This window comes from Hyla sarda, chromosome 6 (assembly GCF_029499605.1).
Source record: "Hyla sarda isolate aHylSar1 chromosome 6, aHylSar1.hap1, whole genome shotgun sequence".
NCBI classification, from domain to species: domain Eukaryota; kingdom Metazoa; phylum Chordata; class Amphibia; order Anura; family Hylidae; genus Hyla; species Hyla sarda.
The window spans coordinates 14,489,665-14,508,832 of NC_079194.1; the positions used below are offsets into that span (position 1 = coordinate 14,489,665).

Sequence of the window (19,168 nt, forward strand, 5' to 3'; positions counted from 1 at the left end):
TGCCTGATTTGTAAAAACTTTACATAAACAAAACAAAACACTAAACGTGACACATGTTTATATTCTGGTTACTATTACAGATATCTTTTTATCTCTTTTATGTAGTTTTGTTATATTGTAGATGTAGTTGTCATAGTTGTCTGTATTGATGCCGGTTGACCGGAGCAGTCAGGCCTCCCTATGTGAATGTGTTTGGATAAATAACGTTATATGAAGTCACTGGTGAGTACGGGGGAAGGCAGCTCCGCTCCGGCCGGTATAAGGGCAGTTCCGGGGGCCTCGCAGGCAGTGCCGGTAGTAAGATGGCGGCGGAGCGGCTGCTGCTGTGGGTTGTGGCGGCTCTTCAGGCGGTAAGTGTGTCCCTGCTGGGGCCGCTCCCGGTGTGGTGTCGTCCGTACGTTCCGGTGAGGTCGGCCGGGGTGGTTTGCGGGCTCCCAGGCAGTTCTGTGCGGGGTGAGGTGCGGGTGACGTGGCTCCGGACGCTTCCTGTTGGCTCCAGGTTGGATCCTGTTCACACACCCGGCCGGAGCTGAGGCCCCGGATCCGCCTGTGCTCGGGTTTTCTGGGTCTGTTAGTGTTTTACTTTGTCTATAGCGCTTGGAGCTCTCCACTACAACTCCCAGCATGCCCACCACGTGACCCAGCGTGTGGTTAACACTACAACGCCCAGCACATGTGACCCAGCTGGGGATAACACTACAACTCCCAGCATGCCCAGCACATGTGACCCAGCATGGGGATAACACTATAACTCCCAGCATGCCCAGCATGGGGATAACACTACAACTCCCAGCATGCCCAGCATGGGGATAACACTACAACTCCCAGCATGCCCAGCACATGTGACCCAGCATGGGGATAACACTATAACGCCCAGCACATGTGACCCAGCATGGGGATAACACTACAACTCCCAGCATGCCCAGCACATGTGACCCAGCATGGGGATAACACTATAACTCCCAGCATGCCCAGCACATGTGACCCAGCATGGGGATAACACTACAACTCCCAGCATGCCCAGCACATGTGACCCAGCATGGGGATAACACTACAACTCCCAGCATGCCCAGCGCATGTGACCCAGCATGGGGATAACACTACAACTCTCAGCATGCACAGACTATGCACTTTTATGCGTTATAGCAGTAACCCCCCCCCCCCCCCCCCAATGTGCGGCTTTCCTGTGGTTGCAAAACTACAACTCCCAGCATGCACAGACCCTGCACAATTCCCCAAGCTGTGGTTGTAACACTAGTTACCTATGCTGTGCCTCTCCGGCTGTTCCAACACTACGATCCCCGGCATTAAATGTTCAGGACATGTTGCTGTATAACAATCTGTAAGGTAACATTTGATTTGCTGAGCAGGGGTGTAATGCATAAATGTGCTGCGTCAGGACACGCTGGGAGTTGTAGTTCTGCAATAGCAGAAGGGTCATAGGGTGGATAACACAGCATTACACTAAAAAAACGTTCATTTTATCCCCCTTAAGGACTTTACTCTTGTCTAATGCATCTTAAATGAAAATAAACCCAAATGTTCCACCCAGAATTATACGGACAACGCCCCCAATCTATTCTTCAGAGAATTACACAATTTACACTGTGGGCAGTGATCAAGGGAACAAGTGAAATCGTATGTAGACCCCGAGTGGACAATTGGGAACCAAAAAAAAAATAATAATAAATAAAGAAAATTAAAAAAAATTCCCTGTTGGCAAGGAAAACTTATCCCTGACACATTTCTCCTCCCTGTGTAATGGTTAGGTTCATCAGGGGAAATAAAGGATAAAATAAAGCAAATAATAAGGCAATAAACTAAAGAATCCGTAAATCCCGCAGTCTGATATCGGACCACTGACTTGGATAGGATTGGTTAATTTTTTTTTTTTTTTTTACTTTTGCTGCAATTTACTTTGACAATGATTTTCCCCATGAGCAGGATCTTATGGTTCTCATGTTTATCTGTTTATCTTTCTCAGATATCCGTGTATGGTGTGGAGCTGTCCTCGGAGGCGTGCAGAGATGTCGGCTTCTCCAGTAACCTACTGTGCAGCTCGTGTGATCTGCTCGGACCATTTGGGCTGAATCAGGTCGAGCCCTTCTGTAGACGCTGCTGCCAGGAAGAGGCGCGTCTAGAATCCAGAAAAGTAAGTGTTTTTTTATTTCTGCTCCAACAAACTGCGTCTTACGTCTTCATAGACTTTCTAGGAGTAGTAGAAATACTTCTATACAGTGGTCCCTCAACATACGATGGTAATCCTTTCCAAATGGACCATCGTTTGTTGAAACCATCATATGTTGAGGGATCCGTGTAATGTAAAGTATAGGACAGTGGTCTACAACCTGCGGACCTCCAGAAGTTGCAAAACTACAACACCCAGCATGCCCGGACAGCCAACGGCTGTCCGGGCATGCTGGGAGTTGTAGTTTTGCAACATCTGGAGGTCCGCAGGTTGAAGACCACTGGTATTGGAGGTTATACCCACATGTCCCCGCCGCTCCGGACCATCACCGCTGCCCTGGATGTCGCCTTCCATCGCTGTCACCGCGTCCTCGACGCTCCGGCAAGGCCTCTGCTTCCCCGGCATCCTCGCTCTCTTTCGCCGTTATGTCGCTACGCACGCCGCTCCTATTGGATGACGGGACTAGGGATCGACCGATATTGTTTTTTAGGGCCGATGGCCGATAACTTATACCGATATTCCGGTATAAGTTATCGGCTATTTATCCCTCCGCGACACCGCTGCAGATCATGGATTTAAAGTGGGCGCTTTAAATCAATGAACTGCAGTGGCTTTTGCGGTGCCATAGACCGCCGCCGCCACCCGCTTCTCTCCCCCTGCCTATCCGGGGGTCCTGAGTCCTATCAATGTGACCACCTCCCGCACCGCTCCGTGCCCCCTACTGCCCCACCGTGCCTCGTTGCACCCCCCACCGCACTGCACCGGCCCCATTGCCTCCCCCATCCCCAGTTTTATAATTATCGGGGGCCACTCTACATCTGGCTCCGGTGGCGTCCTCCTGAGCTGTCACTGTGCGCACTGACGGTGACGTCACGTCACTCGTCATTGCGCACAGCGGAACGCAGGACGCAGCAGGAGCCAAAAGTAGCGTTGACCCCGGGAACATGTCATTATAAAACCGGGGATGGGGGAGGCAATGGGGCCGGGGCGGTGCGGCGGGTTGGTGGGGGGCGGTCGTGGTGTGGGGGGCAGTGCATTATTGGCAAGGTAATATTGGCCAAACCGATAATCGGTCGATCCCTAGACGAGACGGCGTGCGCAGCGACGTGATGACGACGATGGAGAGCGCCAACGATGCAGGGGATCCCGAAGAGGACGGTCCGGAGCCCCGAGGACAGGTAAGTGATCGTCAGCGGACTACACAAGGCACCGTAAACGACTATCCGGTGGCAGCTGAAGCAGTCTGCGCTGCCGGATAGCCGTTTATGCGATGGCCCCGACATACAAAAGCATCGTATGTTGATGCTGCCTTCACCATGTGATGGCCTCTGAGAGTGATCGTATGTTCAAATGATCGTATGTCGGGGCCATCGTAGGTCGGGGGGGTTACTGTATATCCATCATGGTGCTGGTAAAAGTGTGTGGAGAGGGCCCGCTCCGTACCCTGCAATTGTGGGGAGCTGAGCCATTGTGGTGACCGATCTGTTGTTGATCTAACGGATCAATGTAATGCTATAGTATTGCATCAGTCTGTATAAGCAATCAAATGATTGCTTATACAAGTCCCCTATAGCAGCTTGTTGGGAATAGACGAATCCTCACAATGTATGAATCTGATGGAAGAGCATTAGGTAGGTGTATAGCATGTGACTCCCAACCTGTATAAAGCTATGCTCACACAAGTAGTCTAAGGGGGTGATGAGCATTACAACCTACTATACTGAGATATCTAAAAAAAAAATCATATCCTGCCATTGCTGTGACCCATCTATTGCTGATCTAATGGATCAGTGTAATACTATAGTATCACATCGCTCTGTATAAGCAATCAAAGGATTGCTCATACAAGTCCCCTAAAGCAGCATTTGCCAACCAATGAGCTCCCAGCTGTTGCAAAACTACAACCCAAGGGTTTGTAGCCATAGAACCAAACAAGTTACACATAACAAATCTAATGTGAAAAAAAGTGATTCTATTTCAATTTTTGTCAACCAGAGTGCCTCCAGCTGTTGAAAGACTACAACTCCCAGCATGCCTGGATGGGTGAAGGCTATCCGGGCATGCTGGGAGTTGTAGTTGTGCAACAGCTGGGGACCTACTGGTTGGAAAACACTTGATGGGCTAAAAAAAAAGATTAAATATTTAAAGTGTATGTATATATGTGTGGGTGTATGTATATGTGTATTATATATATTATATTTCTATTATTAAAAAAACTTCCCTACCAATAAAAAAAATTTAAGTAAACCCCATTTAAAAAAAAAAAAAAACTGCGTGAAATTGCTGCTGATAAAAACTACTGCCAATATTGGGGCCAGAACAGGGAAGTCTTAAGCGTGCATGTTTTCTGCAGCATATTTTATGGTAAATTGAAAGGTGTCAATACAAAGTACTGTTGGACCCGGCGAGAAATAAAGCGTCATGTGGGTCTGTGGATGGAAGCAGAAGAGGGAGGTCTTTGAAAAAGTATGAAAAGGCAAAAAAACTAAATTGGCTGCATCCGAAGGAGAAATGTTTGTTTACTTTGTCAATCCGATATTGAGTCACAGCAGACGGAAACATTTAGATTTCTTTAAAGCCGATAACAGAACATTGAGGTATCGGATGAAGCTTGTGACATTTAACAGAGATCCACATTATACACTCCGTCCAAGCTACTGAGATTTATATAAAATTTATTGGGGGGAAAAGGCTTTTTTTTTTTTTTTTTTTTTTTTTTTTTTAAGGAATAGTTATGTGTACGTCTAATTTGCACTTCTCCTCTGTTTGTTTTAATGTATTTAATAAATGGAATCCAGGAGCATGTCACGTGATCAGTCATTACTGTCCCCCAATCTCTCCCTCCCTACGGTCATTACTGTTCTCCCCCCCCCTCATCTCTCCCTGCGCCACGATAATTACTGTCCCCCCATCTCTCCCTGCGTCGCGATAATTACTGTCCCCCTAATTTAACAAGATCTACAGATTACAAACTGCTACATAAACTGCTGCGTCTCGAAGCAATTTAAATAAAAATGTGGGTTTTTTTTTATAATTTTTTTTTAAGTAAAGCCAAACAGAATTTATAAATTTCATATTGCCATAAATGTACTGAACATCAGAAAAAAATTACCAGAATTTATATTAGAGTAACTGCAATACCCCTCCCAGCTCTAACTGTATACTGCTGCTGTTTTGTGGGACCAGGATATTTTTTTTTTACACCTCTCCGGAGTTTGTTTCCACACTTTGCCTTTTTGCTGTTGTTGTTTTTTTGGTTGAGTTTTTTTATTTTGTTGTGATTTTACCAAAGTTGCAATTTACTGCAGCTGTGTAAAAACATGTCCAAAATGCAATGAAAATGCGTCAAACATTCAACGCTTCGGTAGCTTAAAAAGGTCTTATCGTTGCATAAGAAAATGTATGAAAACTGTATCTAGTGTGAACTGACACCAACCCACTCAGGAATCTCAGCAGTTTAGGCTTCTGGTTGCTGGAATCTAGCCAGGTAAATAGGTTGGTCTTACTAGTTGAGCTGCAGTGATGAGACTCCATCTCCTTGCTCTGCAAAGCCAGAGGATTCATGGGAAGCGTAGGCAGCATAAGAAAATCATTCCTGTTTTGAAACAGAAATGGTCTTAAAACGCTATTCGTGTCACATACGCAAAATCAGGAGCACAAGCACAGACACAAGAACCTCTACAGTATTCTCTAATAGCCTATGCTGCACTATATAAGCAAAATATAAAACATAAAAATAGATGTGTAAATTTTTTTTTTTTTTTTTTTTTTATTCCTGCAGTAGTGATTTAAAGAGAACCTCTCATGATCTTGTTAAATGTTATAATCCCCCCAGGTCACTGCCCCATCATGATAAACCACCCCCGGCCTTTATTTTTATTATTTTTTAGTTTTCTACCTTGATATTGCTCTGTATTTTCTGCTCAATCAGATTCACAGACTGGGAAGGGGCGTTCCCCAGCAGGTGTGACATCATCTGAAGCCATACAGGGGAGAACTTCCTCCCTCACTCTGCTACACACAGCCCAGAGCAGTTCAGTGTGAGATGAGCTATGATTGGCTAAGGCGGCACACACCCCTCAGCACTCCAGACAGCATTTCCTGATTTTGGTCTTCTGCCAGGCCAGCAGGAGTCCAAAGTCTGTGCAAGAGATGGGGGGGAAATGTGCTCTGGACACATAGGGAGACTCCTGCTAAAACATAGAAAACTTTTTTTTTTTTGCTAAACAAAGTACATTAGAAAGTGTTTTTTATTTTTATTTTTTTATTTTACCATAAGGAGTGCATGGCGGGGAGCAGACCGTATAGAACACCCACGGCCTTTCCTGTTACGTAAACTGTAAAGCAGACGCTGGCGGTCGTCCCCGGTATACACACAAACAATACAGTGGGGTTATGGGCTATGAAATGCCAGAGACACTAATGTCCGTCATTATAGAGTGCGAGCGTCTGGCTATCGTTTTGCGAGGACCGGATACATTAACGCTCACAATACGTCTGTACTTGTTAAAACCGCTACTAAATTTAATATTATAATGTGGCCGATCGCCGGAGCCGCCACAATTTCACGCACAGTTACGTTCACCTCCGACTCGATGTTCTTTCTCATGTGAAGCAGGAAACCTTTGTAAGGTCCTTTTTTATTAACTCTTTGTGGCAAAAGTATTTGAAAAGTTTCCTACAAGCCAGGAAATAGAAACTTTGGGTAAAACTTATATATAAACCTTTTCTGGGAGTTAGGGCATTACAACAGTGTTTCCCAACCAGGGTGCCTACAGCGGCTGTCCGGGCATGCTGGGAGTTGTAGTTTTGCAACTGCTGGAGGAACACCGGTCTAAGGCTGTCCGGGCAGGCTGGGAGTTGTAGTTTTGCAACAGCTGTAGGCACCCTGGTTGGGGAAACGTAATGCCTTAGAAACTTTGGGTCAAACTTCTCTATAAAAGCCTTTTGTGGGAGCTAAGGCATTACAACAGTGTTTCCCTATATGGGTGCCTCCAGTTGTTGCAAAACTACAACTCCCAGCATGCCCGGACAGCTGCTGGCTATCCAGGCATGCTTGGAGTTGTAGTATTGCAACAGCTGTAGGCATCGTGGTTGGGGAACACCGTTGTAATGCCTTAAAGAGGCATTGTCATTGTTAAAAACTTTTCATATATTGCAGGACTCATTATAATATGACATTTCACAATATACACCTGTTAAAAAAATAATAATAAAAATAAATAATAATAATAAAAAATTTTCACCTGAAATTCAAGCTCAAAATAGCCGCCACTAGGGGTCGCCTGTCTTTTAGCCAGACAGACTAGTCTAGATTTTACAGCATACTGGATACCGGCCGTAAAGCATACCAGTATCCAGTATAGGAGATTTCTATTGTGTATGCAAAACTACAGATAAAGGATGTGTGGACATGCTGGGAGCTGTAGTTTTACAACAGCTGGAGGCAACACTGCTCTAACAGTTATTTACAAACATTGCAGCTTCAGTTGTTACTAAACTACAACTCCCAGCATGCTGAAATAGGCAAAGCTTTCTCGGACTCTTGAATGACAAAGAAGTTGATCAGACATTCAGGAGTCTGTGAAAGATGAATGACACACATAGTGACAGCTATGCTGATTAGCATCCAGCTTTACTAGGAGAAGATAAAACAGATAGAACATGTATTCATAAAAATGCTGGACTTTTATCTAAAAAATCCTTGCACTAATCTTATAAAGATCTATTCTTATATTTATACATTTTATCCTGTTATGAATTCCCCATAATGTCTTCTGATTACTGCAGGAAGCTCCAAGTATCTTCCTCTGACACATGACACAGCATAAAACCAGAGAGGAAAGGGTTACAGAGTAGAGAGTACCGATTGGCTGACTGCCCAGGCTTGCTCCTGTGAGGGAGGCAGACTGACACGCCCCCTCCAGCCTGCACAATGAAAAAGTAACTCACCAGCAGATAAATGCTTATATCTCTGGATATATAGGTCCGAGACACATAAAAATGATATGTGCATGATCAGGATTGGGTCCTGAGTAACAGATCACTTTTTATTTTTATTTATTTTGCACTGACAGGTACACTTTAACACCCACAAAAGGCTTATGTAGAGAAGTTTGACCCAAAGGCATTACAACGTTTCCCCAACCAGGGTGCCTACAGCTATTGCAAAACTTCAACTCCCAGCATGCCCGGACAGCCAACGGCTGTCTGGGCTTGCTGTGAGTTGTAGTCTTGCAACAGCTGGAGGAACACTGGTCTAAGGCTGTCTGGGCATGCTGGGAGCTGTAGTTTTGCAACAGCTGTAGGCACCCTGGTTGGGAAACACTGGCCTATACTCACAAAACATACAGCACTTGGCACGGAACCGTCACAAATGGTTAATCTTGCAGAGCGCCATTTGTAATGATTTCTGATTGAATGACATTCCAGCGTTCTATGGCGGAGCGCAGATGTTCGCTCTGTGAATATCCTCCTTTCTTGTCAGGACACAAGTGCACTTGATTATGTCTGCGGGTCCCATCCCATGTGCAGAAGAATATGGAGTGTAACACATAAGAACAGAGATGGCTTGTTGTATCCGACCCTTTAACCCTGGTATAATTCATCCGCTTCACATAGGGTCACACTAGTTTTCCATGTTGCGTATCGCCTTCCAGTTTTAGACTTATCTTCTATCACATTGTCCACTTATTTTTTTATTTTTGTGTTTTTAGAGAAAAATCTCCATCTTTAGCAAATCCACAGATCTGAATCTAAACAACTATTTAATAGCTGAATGTTCTGCTTCATAACCTGTTCCCAACACAAGAGGAAGTTCTTAAAATATTTGTCCCTCCAGATGAAGCAGAAGAAATAATTCTGAAATCACATGGTAATTAGCATTTTTATAAGAGACTGGGAACAACATACATCTCCTTTTAAGATGGAAATCTAGCAGAGTTTGGCACGAGATGTTGTTGGTTCCCAGTCTGCTGCACGAGATGTTGGTGGTGGTTGCCAGTGTGCGGCACGAGATGGTGGTGGTGGTTGCCAGTGTGCGGCACGAGGTGGTGGTGGTGGTTGCCAGTGTGCATCACGCTATGTTGGTGGTTGCCAGTGTGCGGCACGAGGTGGTGGTGGTGGTTCCCAGTCTGCAGCACGAGATGTTGGTGGTGGTTCCCAGTGTGAGGCACGAGGTGGTGGTGGTGGTTGCCAGTGTGCATCACGCTATGTTGGTGGTTGCCAGTGTGCGGCACGAGGTGGTGGTGGTGGTTCCCAGTCTGCAGCACGAGATGTTGGTGGTGGTTCCCAGTGTGCGGCACGAGGTGGTGGTGGTGGTTCCCAGTGTGCGGCACGAGGTGGTGGTGGTTGTTGCCAGTGTGCAGCACGAGGTGGTGGTGGTGGTTGCCAGTGTGCATCACGCTATGTTGGTGGTTGCCAGTGTGCGGCACGAGGTGGTGGTTGCCAGTGTGCATCACGCGATGTTGGTGGTTGCCAGTGTGCAGCACGAGGTGGTGGCTCCCAGTCTGTTGGACAAGTATAAAGATGGAATATGGGAACATAAGGGAAGAGCAAGAAAGATGTCACAGTATCAGAATAGAGAACTCATAGAAATATATATTAGGGATCGACCGATTATCGGTATGGCCGATATCAGCCGATAATCACGATTTTGGGCATTATCGGTATCGGCAATTACCTTGCCAATAATGCACCGCCGCATCGCGACCGCTACAGCCCCCCCCCCCCCCAGACTCAAGGCACCGCGTCGCACCGGCCCCATTGCCTCCTCCATCCCCGGTTTTATAATTACCTGTTCCCGGGGCCCACGCTACTTCTTGCTCCTGCTGCGTCGAGTGACGTGACGTCACAGTCAGTGCGCACAGTGACAGCTCAGGAGGACGCCACCGGAGCCGGATGTAGAGTGGACCCCGGGAACAGGTAATTATACAACCGAGGATGGGGGAGGCAATGGGGCCGGGCGGATCGGGGGCGGTCACGGTGGGGGGGGGGGGAAGCAGTGGCGGTGATAGGTCTCAGGACCCCCAGACAGGCAGGGGGAGAGAAGCGGGTGGTGGCGGCGGCCTATGGCACTGCAAAAGCCACTGCAGTGCATTGATTTAAAGCTCCCGCTTTATATCAATGATCTGCAGCGGTGTCGCGGGGGCATAAATAGCCGATAACTTATTGGCTATCTGCCCTAACCTCCACCGATTATCGGTCGATCCCTAATATATATGGGGGGAAAAAAAGCTCTAAAGCAAATGGATACAATGGTACAGGGGACAAAGAGGAGGAGCCTGGAAGTGTGTGTGTGTGGGGGGGGGGGGGGGGGGGGAGTCGCGCACTGGGCGGACATTGTGGGGACTGCTCTCCTTCCATCCATGGATGATAGGTTTGGTGGTGATCTTTCAGGATGATGATTCATCTGGTCTAAGAGTGGAACTCTGTAAGATCTGTAAATCACTTTGATTTCAAAATCCTAATCCTTCCAGTAGTTATCAGCTGCTGTATGCTCAACAGGAAGTTGTGTAGTTCTTTTCTGCCTGACACCTCTGTCCATTTCAGGAACTGTCCAGAGCATGAGCAAATCTCCATAGCAAACCTCTACTGCTCTGGACAGTTCCTGACATGGACAGAGGTGTCAGCAGAGAGCACTGTGGTCAGACTGGAAAGAACTACACAACTTCCTCTGCAGCATACAGCAGCTGAGTACTGGAAGGGTTGACACAAAATAAAAGCTGGTGATGTCCTCTTAAGCCAGTGTGCCTCCAGCTGTTGCAAAACTACAACTCGGGGCATGCTCGAAGTTGTAGTTTTGCAACAGGTAGAGGCACATTGCTTGGGGGGGGGGGGGGGGACTACTTTAAATGTTGGGGTGGGGGGGAGGGGGTCCAGGACTTTTGCCCGGGATTGTGTATAAGGTGCAGGTGGTTGTGATTGTGATCTCATCTGTACAATCTTAAAGGGGTACTTGATTTATTTATTCCTTCTTTTAAGGTCTTTAGGTCAACTGGCTCCAGAAAGTTAAACAGATTTGTAAATTACTTCTATTAAAATATCTTAATCCTTTCAGTACTTATTAGCTGCTGAAGTTACATAGTTACATAGTTAGTATGGTTGAAAAAAGACATACGTCCATCAAGTCCAACCAGGGAATTGAAGGGAAGGGTGTAAGGGGATAAGGGAAAGGGATGTAGTTTTATAATTCTGCATAAGCATTAATGTTATTATGTTCCAGGAATGTATCTAACCCTGTTTTAAAGCTGTTAATTGTTCCTGCTGTGACCAGTTCCTGAGGTAGACCGTTCCATAAATTCACAGTCCTCACGGTAAAGAAGGCGTGCCGCCCCTTTAGACTAAACCTTTTCTTCTCCAGACGGAGGGAGTGCCCCCTCATCCTTTGGGGGGGTTTAACCTGGAAGTTGAGTTGTTCTTTTCTGTCTAAGTGCTCTCTGATGACACCTGTCTCGGGAACTGTCCAGAGTAGAAGCAAATCCCCATAGCAAACCTCTTCTACTCTGTGCAGTTCCTGAGACAGACAGAGATGTCAGAGAGCACTGCTGCCAGACAGAAAACAACAACTCAACTTCAGCAGCTGATAATTATTGGAAGGATTAAGATTTTTCAATAGAAGGAATTTACACATCTGTCTAACTTTCTGGAGGCATTTTTTTTTTTCCGGAATACCCCTTTTATGAATAATCTCTTATGGCGTACACACACACACACTACATAGTTTCCGAGTGGAATGCCGCATGGAAAATTTGGTGCAGCAGCCTCCTATTCTCAGTGGGGTTCGGCTGCACCATTCCCACTACGGAAATTCCATATCCCAAACTTTTGGCGGAATCCCCTCAGAAATGCATCGCAGTCTAATAAGACAGCGCATTCACCAGCGTCTGTGCGTCCCAACCCCCAGTAGAGCTGTATGGAGGGGGCGTGTTGTCACATTAGCGGCCAGGCCTGGTCCCCGTATAGGAGATCGCGGGGGTCCCAGCAGTCAGATAGGAGAAGGACTGCAGTTCTCTAACTATATGACCTCTTTATTAATGGTGTCGCGTTCGCCTCTAAGAACTATAAATCATCTTTCTAGATAATCCAAGCAGTCGGGATACTCAGATGGTTCCATACACCTTCAATAGTTTGTATGGCCGACAGCTATTCTTCCCTGCACACATGCACACTCTCTTTAGCTGAGCATACATATGTTAGAAGAAGGGAATAAGATGCTGCCTGCCAGACACCTCTTCAACCTCCCAGATACCTGGCAGCAGCTTATGGCGGTAAGAACAAAATGTAAGGTCTTCAGGTGGAAGAGTCCAGCACACCCCTGTACCGATAGTTGTCCGGTCCTTCTGAATATATTTTATTTACCGTAATTATTAAAACTAATAAAAATATCACAAATGAAGAATAATCATACTAAAAAAATGATGAAATGGCAAACATTGAATCATTTTAATTGTGTTTTATCATATTCATTTTAGTAATAACAAAATATTACTAATATAATAAAAATAATCACAAATGAATGAGTTTAGTAATAAAAATAATAATTTAATAATACTTTAATAATAATTTTAATAATAATAAATATATTCATATTTTAATATAATTTAATAATAATAAAATATTTTTTTAATTTATTTGTATAGCGCTCACAAAGAATCTTGCTAACATTTATTTCAGACACTGAGGTGTAAACTTTTCGTTGTTTTGCTATGGTATCTTTTCATACAATGTGCATGTTTTACGTCTGGCAGCTTTTAACCCTTTCCTTTTATTATTATTTTTTTTTTTTTTTTTTTTTTTATCCACAGATGTACGCGGGGGCCATTCTGGAAGTTTGTGGATGAAAACTGGGGAGGTTCCCTCAAGTCCAGGGTAAGTGGGTTACCTGTTTTATCTATTTCGGGTTAGTTAAATCTTATAGCCTGATGAGGTGCATAACGATTTAGCATTTAGAATAAGGATTTAATATGGTCTGGAGTAGTTTTTCCTAATCAGGAGGCCTCCAGCTGTTGCAAAACTACAACTCCCAGCATGCCCGGACAGCCAACGGCTGTCCGGGCATGCTGGGAGTTGTAGTTTTGCAACAGCTGGAGGCCCCCTGGTTAGGAAAAACTGGTCCGTATGCTCTCGAATTATTAGGGAACAGACATGCTCCTAAATTCGCTGCCGGAGCTTTACCGCCCGCCCCCCACCTTCTCGCCTTCCTCACCCGCCTCCTCCAATTATCAATTACCGGGACCCTTCATTTGCAGAATGGAACGATCTATTATTTTGTTGATTTCCATATTGTAAATCTTTCAGAATGTGTTACTGTTCTCGCGTGGAACGACTTGGCACCGCGCGGTCTCATCTGCCGTCTCCCGTTACGAATGTTTGTTCTTTAGTTTTTTTTATTTTTAGTTTTCTCTGCTTTTTCACACGAAGCGACGCCTCAGCCCTTCTCGTGTTCTTCAGGTCGTCACATTTACGGCATGCGGTTAAATCAAGTCACGTTCACACAATGAAAACCGCGAGCAACTGCCCTGCTGCACGTGTAGATCTGGGAACAAAGGAGACGCTGGTGTGGTGCATTGTGGGTAATAGAGGAAAATTATAACTGATTGCTGGGATTCTGCCAGTCATCTGGTTTAGTGTATTTAGAAGGGTTTACATTTTTTTTATTTTTTCATATGTAATTCCCTTGCCCGTCCAATGGCAAAAAAAAGGGAGGGGGGCGTTTTTAATGTGCAGGAGGGAATTTTTTTTTTATTTCCCCCCCCCCCCCCCCTCAACGTTCCCAGTGTTTATGCTAGCACCCACTTAAATAGGCCCAGCGCTGTACAGTCTGCAGTGGCCATACCATGTAGCTCAGTACCATTCACTTAAATCTGAGGTTCTCAACTGGTTTTACACGTACTCCCTAGGGGTACGCCATGGGTTGTACAGGGGTACACCAATGTGCTGACAAATACCGGCCATGCATTGACCAGTATTTGTCAGCGCAGAGCAGCGAATGCCCGCGGCCTCTCTGTAAAGTGTCGCGGCCGCATCTACTTTACGGGAGCTGCGTGGTTGCCAGGCAGACGTGTGATGTTCCCCTGACATTGCGCGGAGGTACCGCACAGCGCAGGAGGACATCACCCATCAGTACGGCCCCGACAAAGGACTCCGGGAACAGGACACGCTGTATACCGCTGGACAGGCCGGGTAATGTAAAAAAATTTATTAATTAATTTAAAAAAATTTGTGCTGTCGGGTCAGTACTCGTCCAAGTATCATAGTCAGCAGGTGGGGGTGCTGGAAGCCGGACCCTCACCGATCTGATGCTCCTGGCCTCGTCAAAAGATGGCGTATTACATGCTCAGCCAATCAGCTGTGTCCCACCTTTGGCAATTGCATGTGCTGAGCCCCAAACCCAAAAAGAAATTGGGACTTGGAGCCCTGTGAGAATGGCGGCAGCGGGGAAGAGAGGATGGGCCATGTCTGTGTCATTTATTTTTATCATTTATTTTAATTTAATAGTAATTTATTTTCATTCAATAAGCTGTTTTATGTTCTGCCAGGACTTGCTGTGGGTGGGGGATCCGGGACCCTCGGGCTTTCTCTATGGGTGGGGGATTCGGGACCCTCGGGCTTTCTCTATGGGTGAGGGATTGGGGACCCTCGGGCTTTTTCTATGGGTGGGGGATTCGGGACCCTCGGGCTTTCTCTATGGGTGGGGGATTCGGGACCCTCGGGCTTTCTCTATGTGGGGGGGGATTCGGGACCCTCGGGCTTTCTCTCTGTGGGTGGGGGATTCGGGACCCTCGGGCTTTCTCTCTGTGGGTGGGGGATTCGGGACCCTCGGGCTCTTGAGTCCCTACAAGGTGTCATTGGGTTTTTCCAGTCACATATAATAGTAAATAACTTGAGTGTTTTCTTCCTGTCCACCAGTTTTTCATATTAATGTTTTCCAGACTTTTCCGGCGCTATTGATGCTGATTCTAGTCGGAGCTCTTATGGTTTTAACCCCTTCATGATACATGAGAATTGCTGCTTGGATTTCCAGGATTTTGTTCTGTTCTTTATAACCTTTTTGTATGTTTTTCCAGCTTTTGTCAGGAGTGACAAGCCCAAGCTTTTCCGGGGTCTGCAGATCAAGGTAAGCATCTGTCTAGACCAGTGTTTCCCCACCAGAGCGCCTCCAGCTGTTGCAAAACTACAACTACCAGCATGCCCGGACAGCTGAAGTAGTTGTAGTTTTGCAACAGCTGGAGGCACACTGGTTGGGAAACACGGGTCATGACTGTCAGAACTTAGCTGTTTGGGTAAAAACCTAAGTCACGGAATGTAGAAATAAACTGCATTGTAGCTGATGGGGGGAGGAGATCTTCTCTCTATTCTCTCCTTGTGGTTTCACCCCAATCCCCCAGAAATATTAAATTTTTTCCTGTAAAATAATTTCTAAGAATAGAAAGTGACTCGCTCCTCTGGCATTCGGCTATTCATCCCATCAAAACGACAGTAACCACACTGTAATCCCACAGACCCCATTATACATTAATAGGGTTTGTCTGGTGCCAGCTATATCCAGTGTGACTAAATGGCAGTGGGTTGTGGTTTCTTCTATAGACAGAAACCATGATTCAGATGTGAACAGAACCTTATAGAAGAATAAGCATAAATATAAAGGATAGTGTAACTCACTATAGCAGAATACGTCCCCAAGGTTACTGGTGTCGCCTAAACCCCAAATAGACCTTGAAATGTATTAAGGAAAAAATTATATTTAAAAAAAATTGTATAATAAAAATAATATAAAACAGTCCTCAAAGTTCTCTTTGTGGACTGGTTTATGTAATTTTTATAAAGGAAATACAAAAGGAAAAATAGCCAGCACAACAACCTAATACACAGGTGCCCGCTGCTGTGGCAAATGCATAATGTACAAAAAAGAAAGTTGCAACAGCACTCTAGGTCAAAAAAATGGAGGCTCTTAGCGCACTTTTTGATCAAAATGTGGGGGGGGGCACACATTGTGATCAAAAAGTGCACGAAGAGCCTCCATTTTTTTTGACCTATAGTGCTGTTGCAACTTTCTTTTTTGTACATTATGTAATTTTTATATAATTTTTCCTTGAAGAATAAGCATGTTGCCTTTTTCTAATGGCCTGTGAGTCTCATGCGTGTGTCCTGCGCAACTACCCTATGCCCAGCGAGTGTCATGCATGTGCCCTGTGCCCACCAAGTTTTAGACCTTATACTATTTATCCTATTCCCAGCAAGTACCATGCATATAACGTGCGCAACTATCCTATGCCCGGCGAGTGTCATGCATGTGTCCTTAAACTATCCTATGCCCGGCGAGTGTCATGCATATGTCCTATAAAACTATCCTATGCCCAGCAGGCATCATGCATATGTCCTATAAAACTATCCTATGCCCGGCGAGTGTCATGCATGTGCCCTATGCAACTATCCTATGCCCAGCAGGCATCATGCATATGTCCTATAAAACTATCCTATGCCCAGCGTGCGTTGTGTGTCCTATGCCCAGCGAGTGTCATGCATGTGTCCTATGATACTATCTTATGCCCGGCATGCATATGTCCTATAAAACTATCCTATGCCCGGCGAGTGTCATGCATGTGTCCTATGCCCGGCATCCGTCATACATGTGTCCTATGCCCAGCGTGCGCCATGTATTTGTCCTAGGCAACTATCCTATGCCCGGCAGGAGTCATGCATGTGCTCTATGCAACTATTCTATGCCCAGCGAGTGTCATGCATGTGTCCTGTGCAACTATCCTATGCCTGGCGTGTGTCATGTATGTGTCCTATGCCCAGTGAGTGTCATGCATGTGCCCACAAAGTTTTAGACTTTATCTTATTCCCAGCAAGTGCCATGCATATAACTTGCACAACTATCCTATGCCCGGCAGGCATCATGCATGTGTCCTATACAACATTACTATGCCCACCACGTATCAGGCAGGTGTTATGTGCAAGTATTGTGCCCAGGTCCTATATATTACAATGGCACACGTGCACAATATTTGCTGGTCATGGGACAGTTACTTAATCGGCTTTCTGACCAGCGCAAAACCTCTCCTCTATGCTAGACCAGGGTTTCCCCAACCATGATGCATTCAGCTGTTGCCAAACTACAACTCCCAGCATGCCCGGACAGCCTTTGGCTGTCCGGGCTTGCTGGGAGTTGTAGTTTTTGTTACAGCTGAAGGCTCCCTGTTTGGGGAAACACTGAGACCTTTGCCTTCTTGCACCACCCTGCATTGTGTAAACCACTATTGTTCTTACGTTTTCAGTACGTGCGCGGCTCCGATCCTGTACTAAAGCTTCTGGACGACAACGGGAACATCTCTGAAGAACTGAGCATCACCAAATGGAACACAGACAGCGTGGAAGAATTCCTGAGCGAAAAACTGCACCGTGTATAATTTATACATAATCCCAATCCTGTTATCCTATCACCCCCCCTTCCTGTCTGCCGGGGGTCTCCCATAGATCTCACTTTGTCAGCCCTGCTATACTGCATCCTGTGGTTCGATCTCTATCGACGTCACCAGGTTACAGCCTGAAGGGGGGTTCATTCTCTTCATTCTCAATTATTTTCGTGCTTCTTTAAGGAGACTGAACACCAGCGACTGTTCTCCTGCACATCATCCAGGCCTTGGGTTTACTACAATTGGGCACTGCCATGGGTGTCTCACTGTGGCTCCCCATAGTAATATCCATAAAAACCCTTCCATATCAATAAGCACAGATGATAATCTCTTCTGATATCTCCTGCCGACCTGGGCTCTGGTCTTATATCTCTGCAAGATTGTAAATGTGTTAACAGCTTCGCTTCTGCATCCTGCAACTTGTAGTCCTACCAAACTATTCCTGCTCTAGATGTTCAGAAGAAGCCTCTAGAGCAGGGTTTCCTAACCAGGGTGCCTCCAGCTGTTGCAAAACTACATTCTCCCAGCATGCCCAGAGTGCCTTTGGTAAAACACTGCCTTAGACCATGCCAGAGGCGGTCTGGGCATGCTGGGAGTTGTAGTTGTTGTTTTGCAACAGCTGGAGGCACACTGTTTGCCATGGTTGAAGGCAGTGTTTTAACAAACAGTGCGCCTGCAGCTGTTGCAAAACTCCCAGCATGCCCAAACAGCCTTTGGCATGCTCAAATGCTGTGTTTCCCAACCAGGGTGCCTCCGGCTGTTGCAAAACTACAAATCCCAGCATGCCCGGACAGTCTTTAGCATTGTCTAAGGCAGTGTTTTACCAAACAGTGTGCCTCCAGCTGTTGCAAAACTAAAACTCCCAGCATGCCTAGACAGTCTTCGACTGTCCAGGCATGCTGTGAGTTGTAGTTTTGCAACAGCTGAAGGCACACTGTTTGGTAAAACGCTGGTCTACAGGCTCTTAAGTTTTTCAGCTCCGCTCCATTCACTTGGCTGGGGGAATAGGCTGTAATTCCCTGTACAACCTACAGATGAGAGTGGCGCTGTTGCTGTAAAATAACAGCCATCTTTTCTAATCTCATACAACCCGGCAATGTAGATGATCAGGGCCAGGCATGCATCCATCCATCCATCTTTGTGTCAGCGATGACATCATAACCACAAAAATTTGCGCTCTCGGGCCAATCTGAGATCTTTCCAAACCTCTGTTTAGGAGGCTGAATCATTGAGATTATAACAATGGCTTTTTAGTAATAAAATGTGCAATGAGCTAAGACAGCCATTCAACCCCCCATCCTTTGGCTCCCCAGCTGTTTCAAAACTACAACTCCCAGCATGCCATGATGGAAGTTGTAGTTTTGCAACAGCTGGAAAGCCACAGGTTGGGGGAAGACTGAGTTAGGGCATTATAGTGGTGGTGGGGTATTCATTTAAAGAGAATAGTCCGGTGGAAAACGTATTTTTATTTTTTTTTCTCAAATCAACTGGTTTCAGAAAGTTATACAGATTTGTAAATTACTTCTATATAAAAATCTTAATCCTTCCAGTACTTATCAGC

General features: G+C 45.8%; 1 protein-coding gene across 2 annotated transcripts; it reads left to right on the forward strand.

Moving 5' to 3' along the window:
- The first annotated feature begins 53 nt into the window (after window positions 1-53).
- SELENOF (selenoprotein F) lies at window positions 54-18,473 on the forward strand. 2 transcript variants are annotated; one of them, XM_056523214.1, is made up of 5 exons: window positions 54-222; window positions 1,985-2,152; window positions 12,994-13,057; window positions 15,256-15,305; window positions 17,470-18,473. In XM_056523214.1, the coding sequence occupies exons 1-5, from the start codon at window positions 211-213 to the stop codon at window positions 17,599-17,601; spliced, it is 426 nt and encodes a 141-aa protein (XP_056379189.1). In that variant the 5' UTR covers window positions 54-210; the 3' UTR covers window positions 17,602-18,473. The 2 variants fall into 2 exon arrangements, with proteins under 2 accessions (XP_056379189.1, XP_056379188.1); XM_056523213.1 differs by lacking the exon at window positions 54-222 and adding an exon at window positions 238-350.
- The last annotated feature ends 695 nt before the right edge of the window (window positions 18,474-19,168 follow it).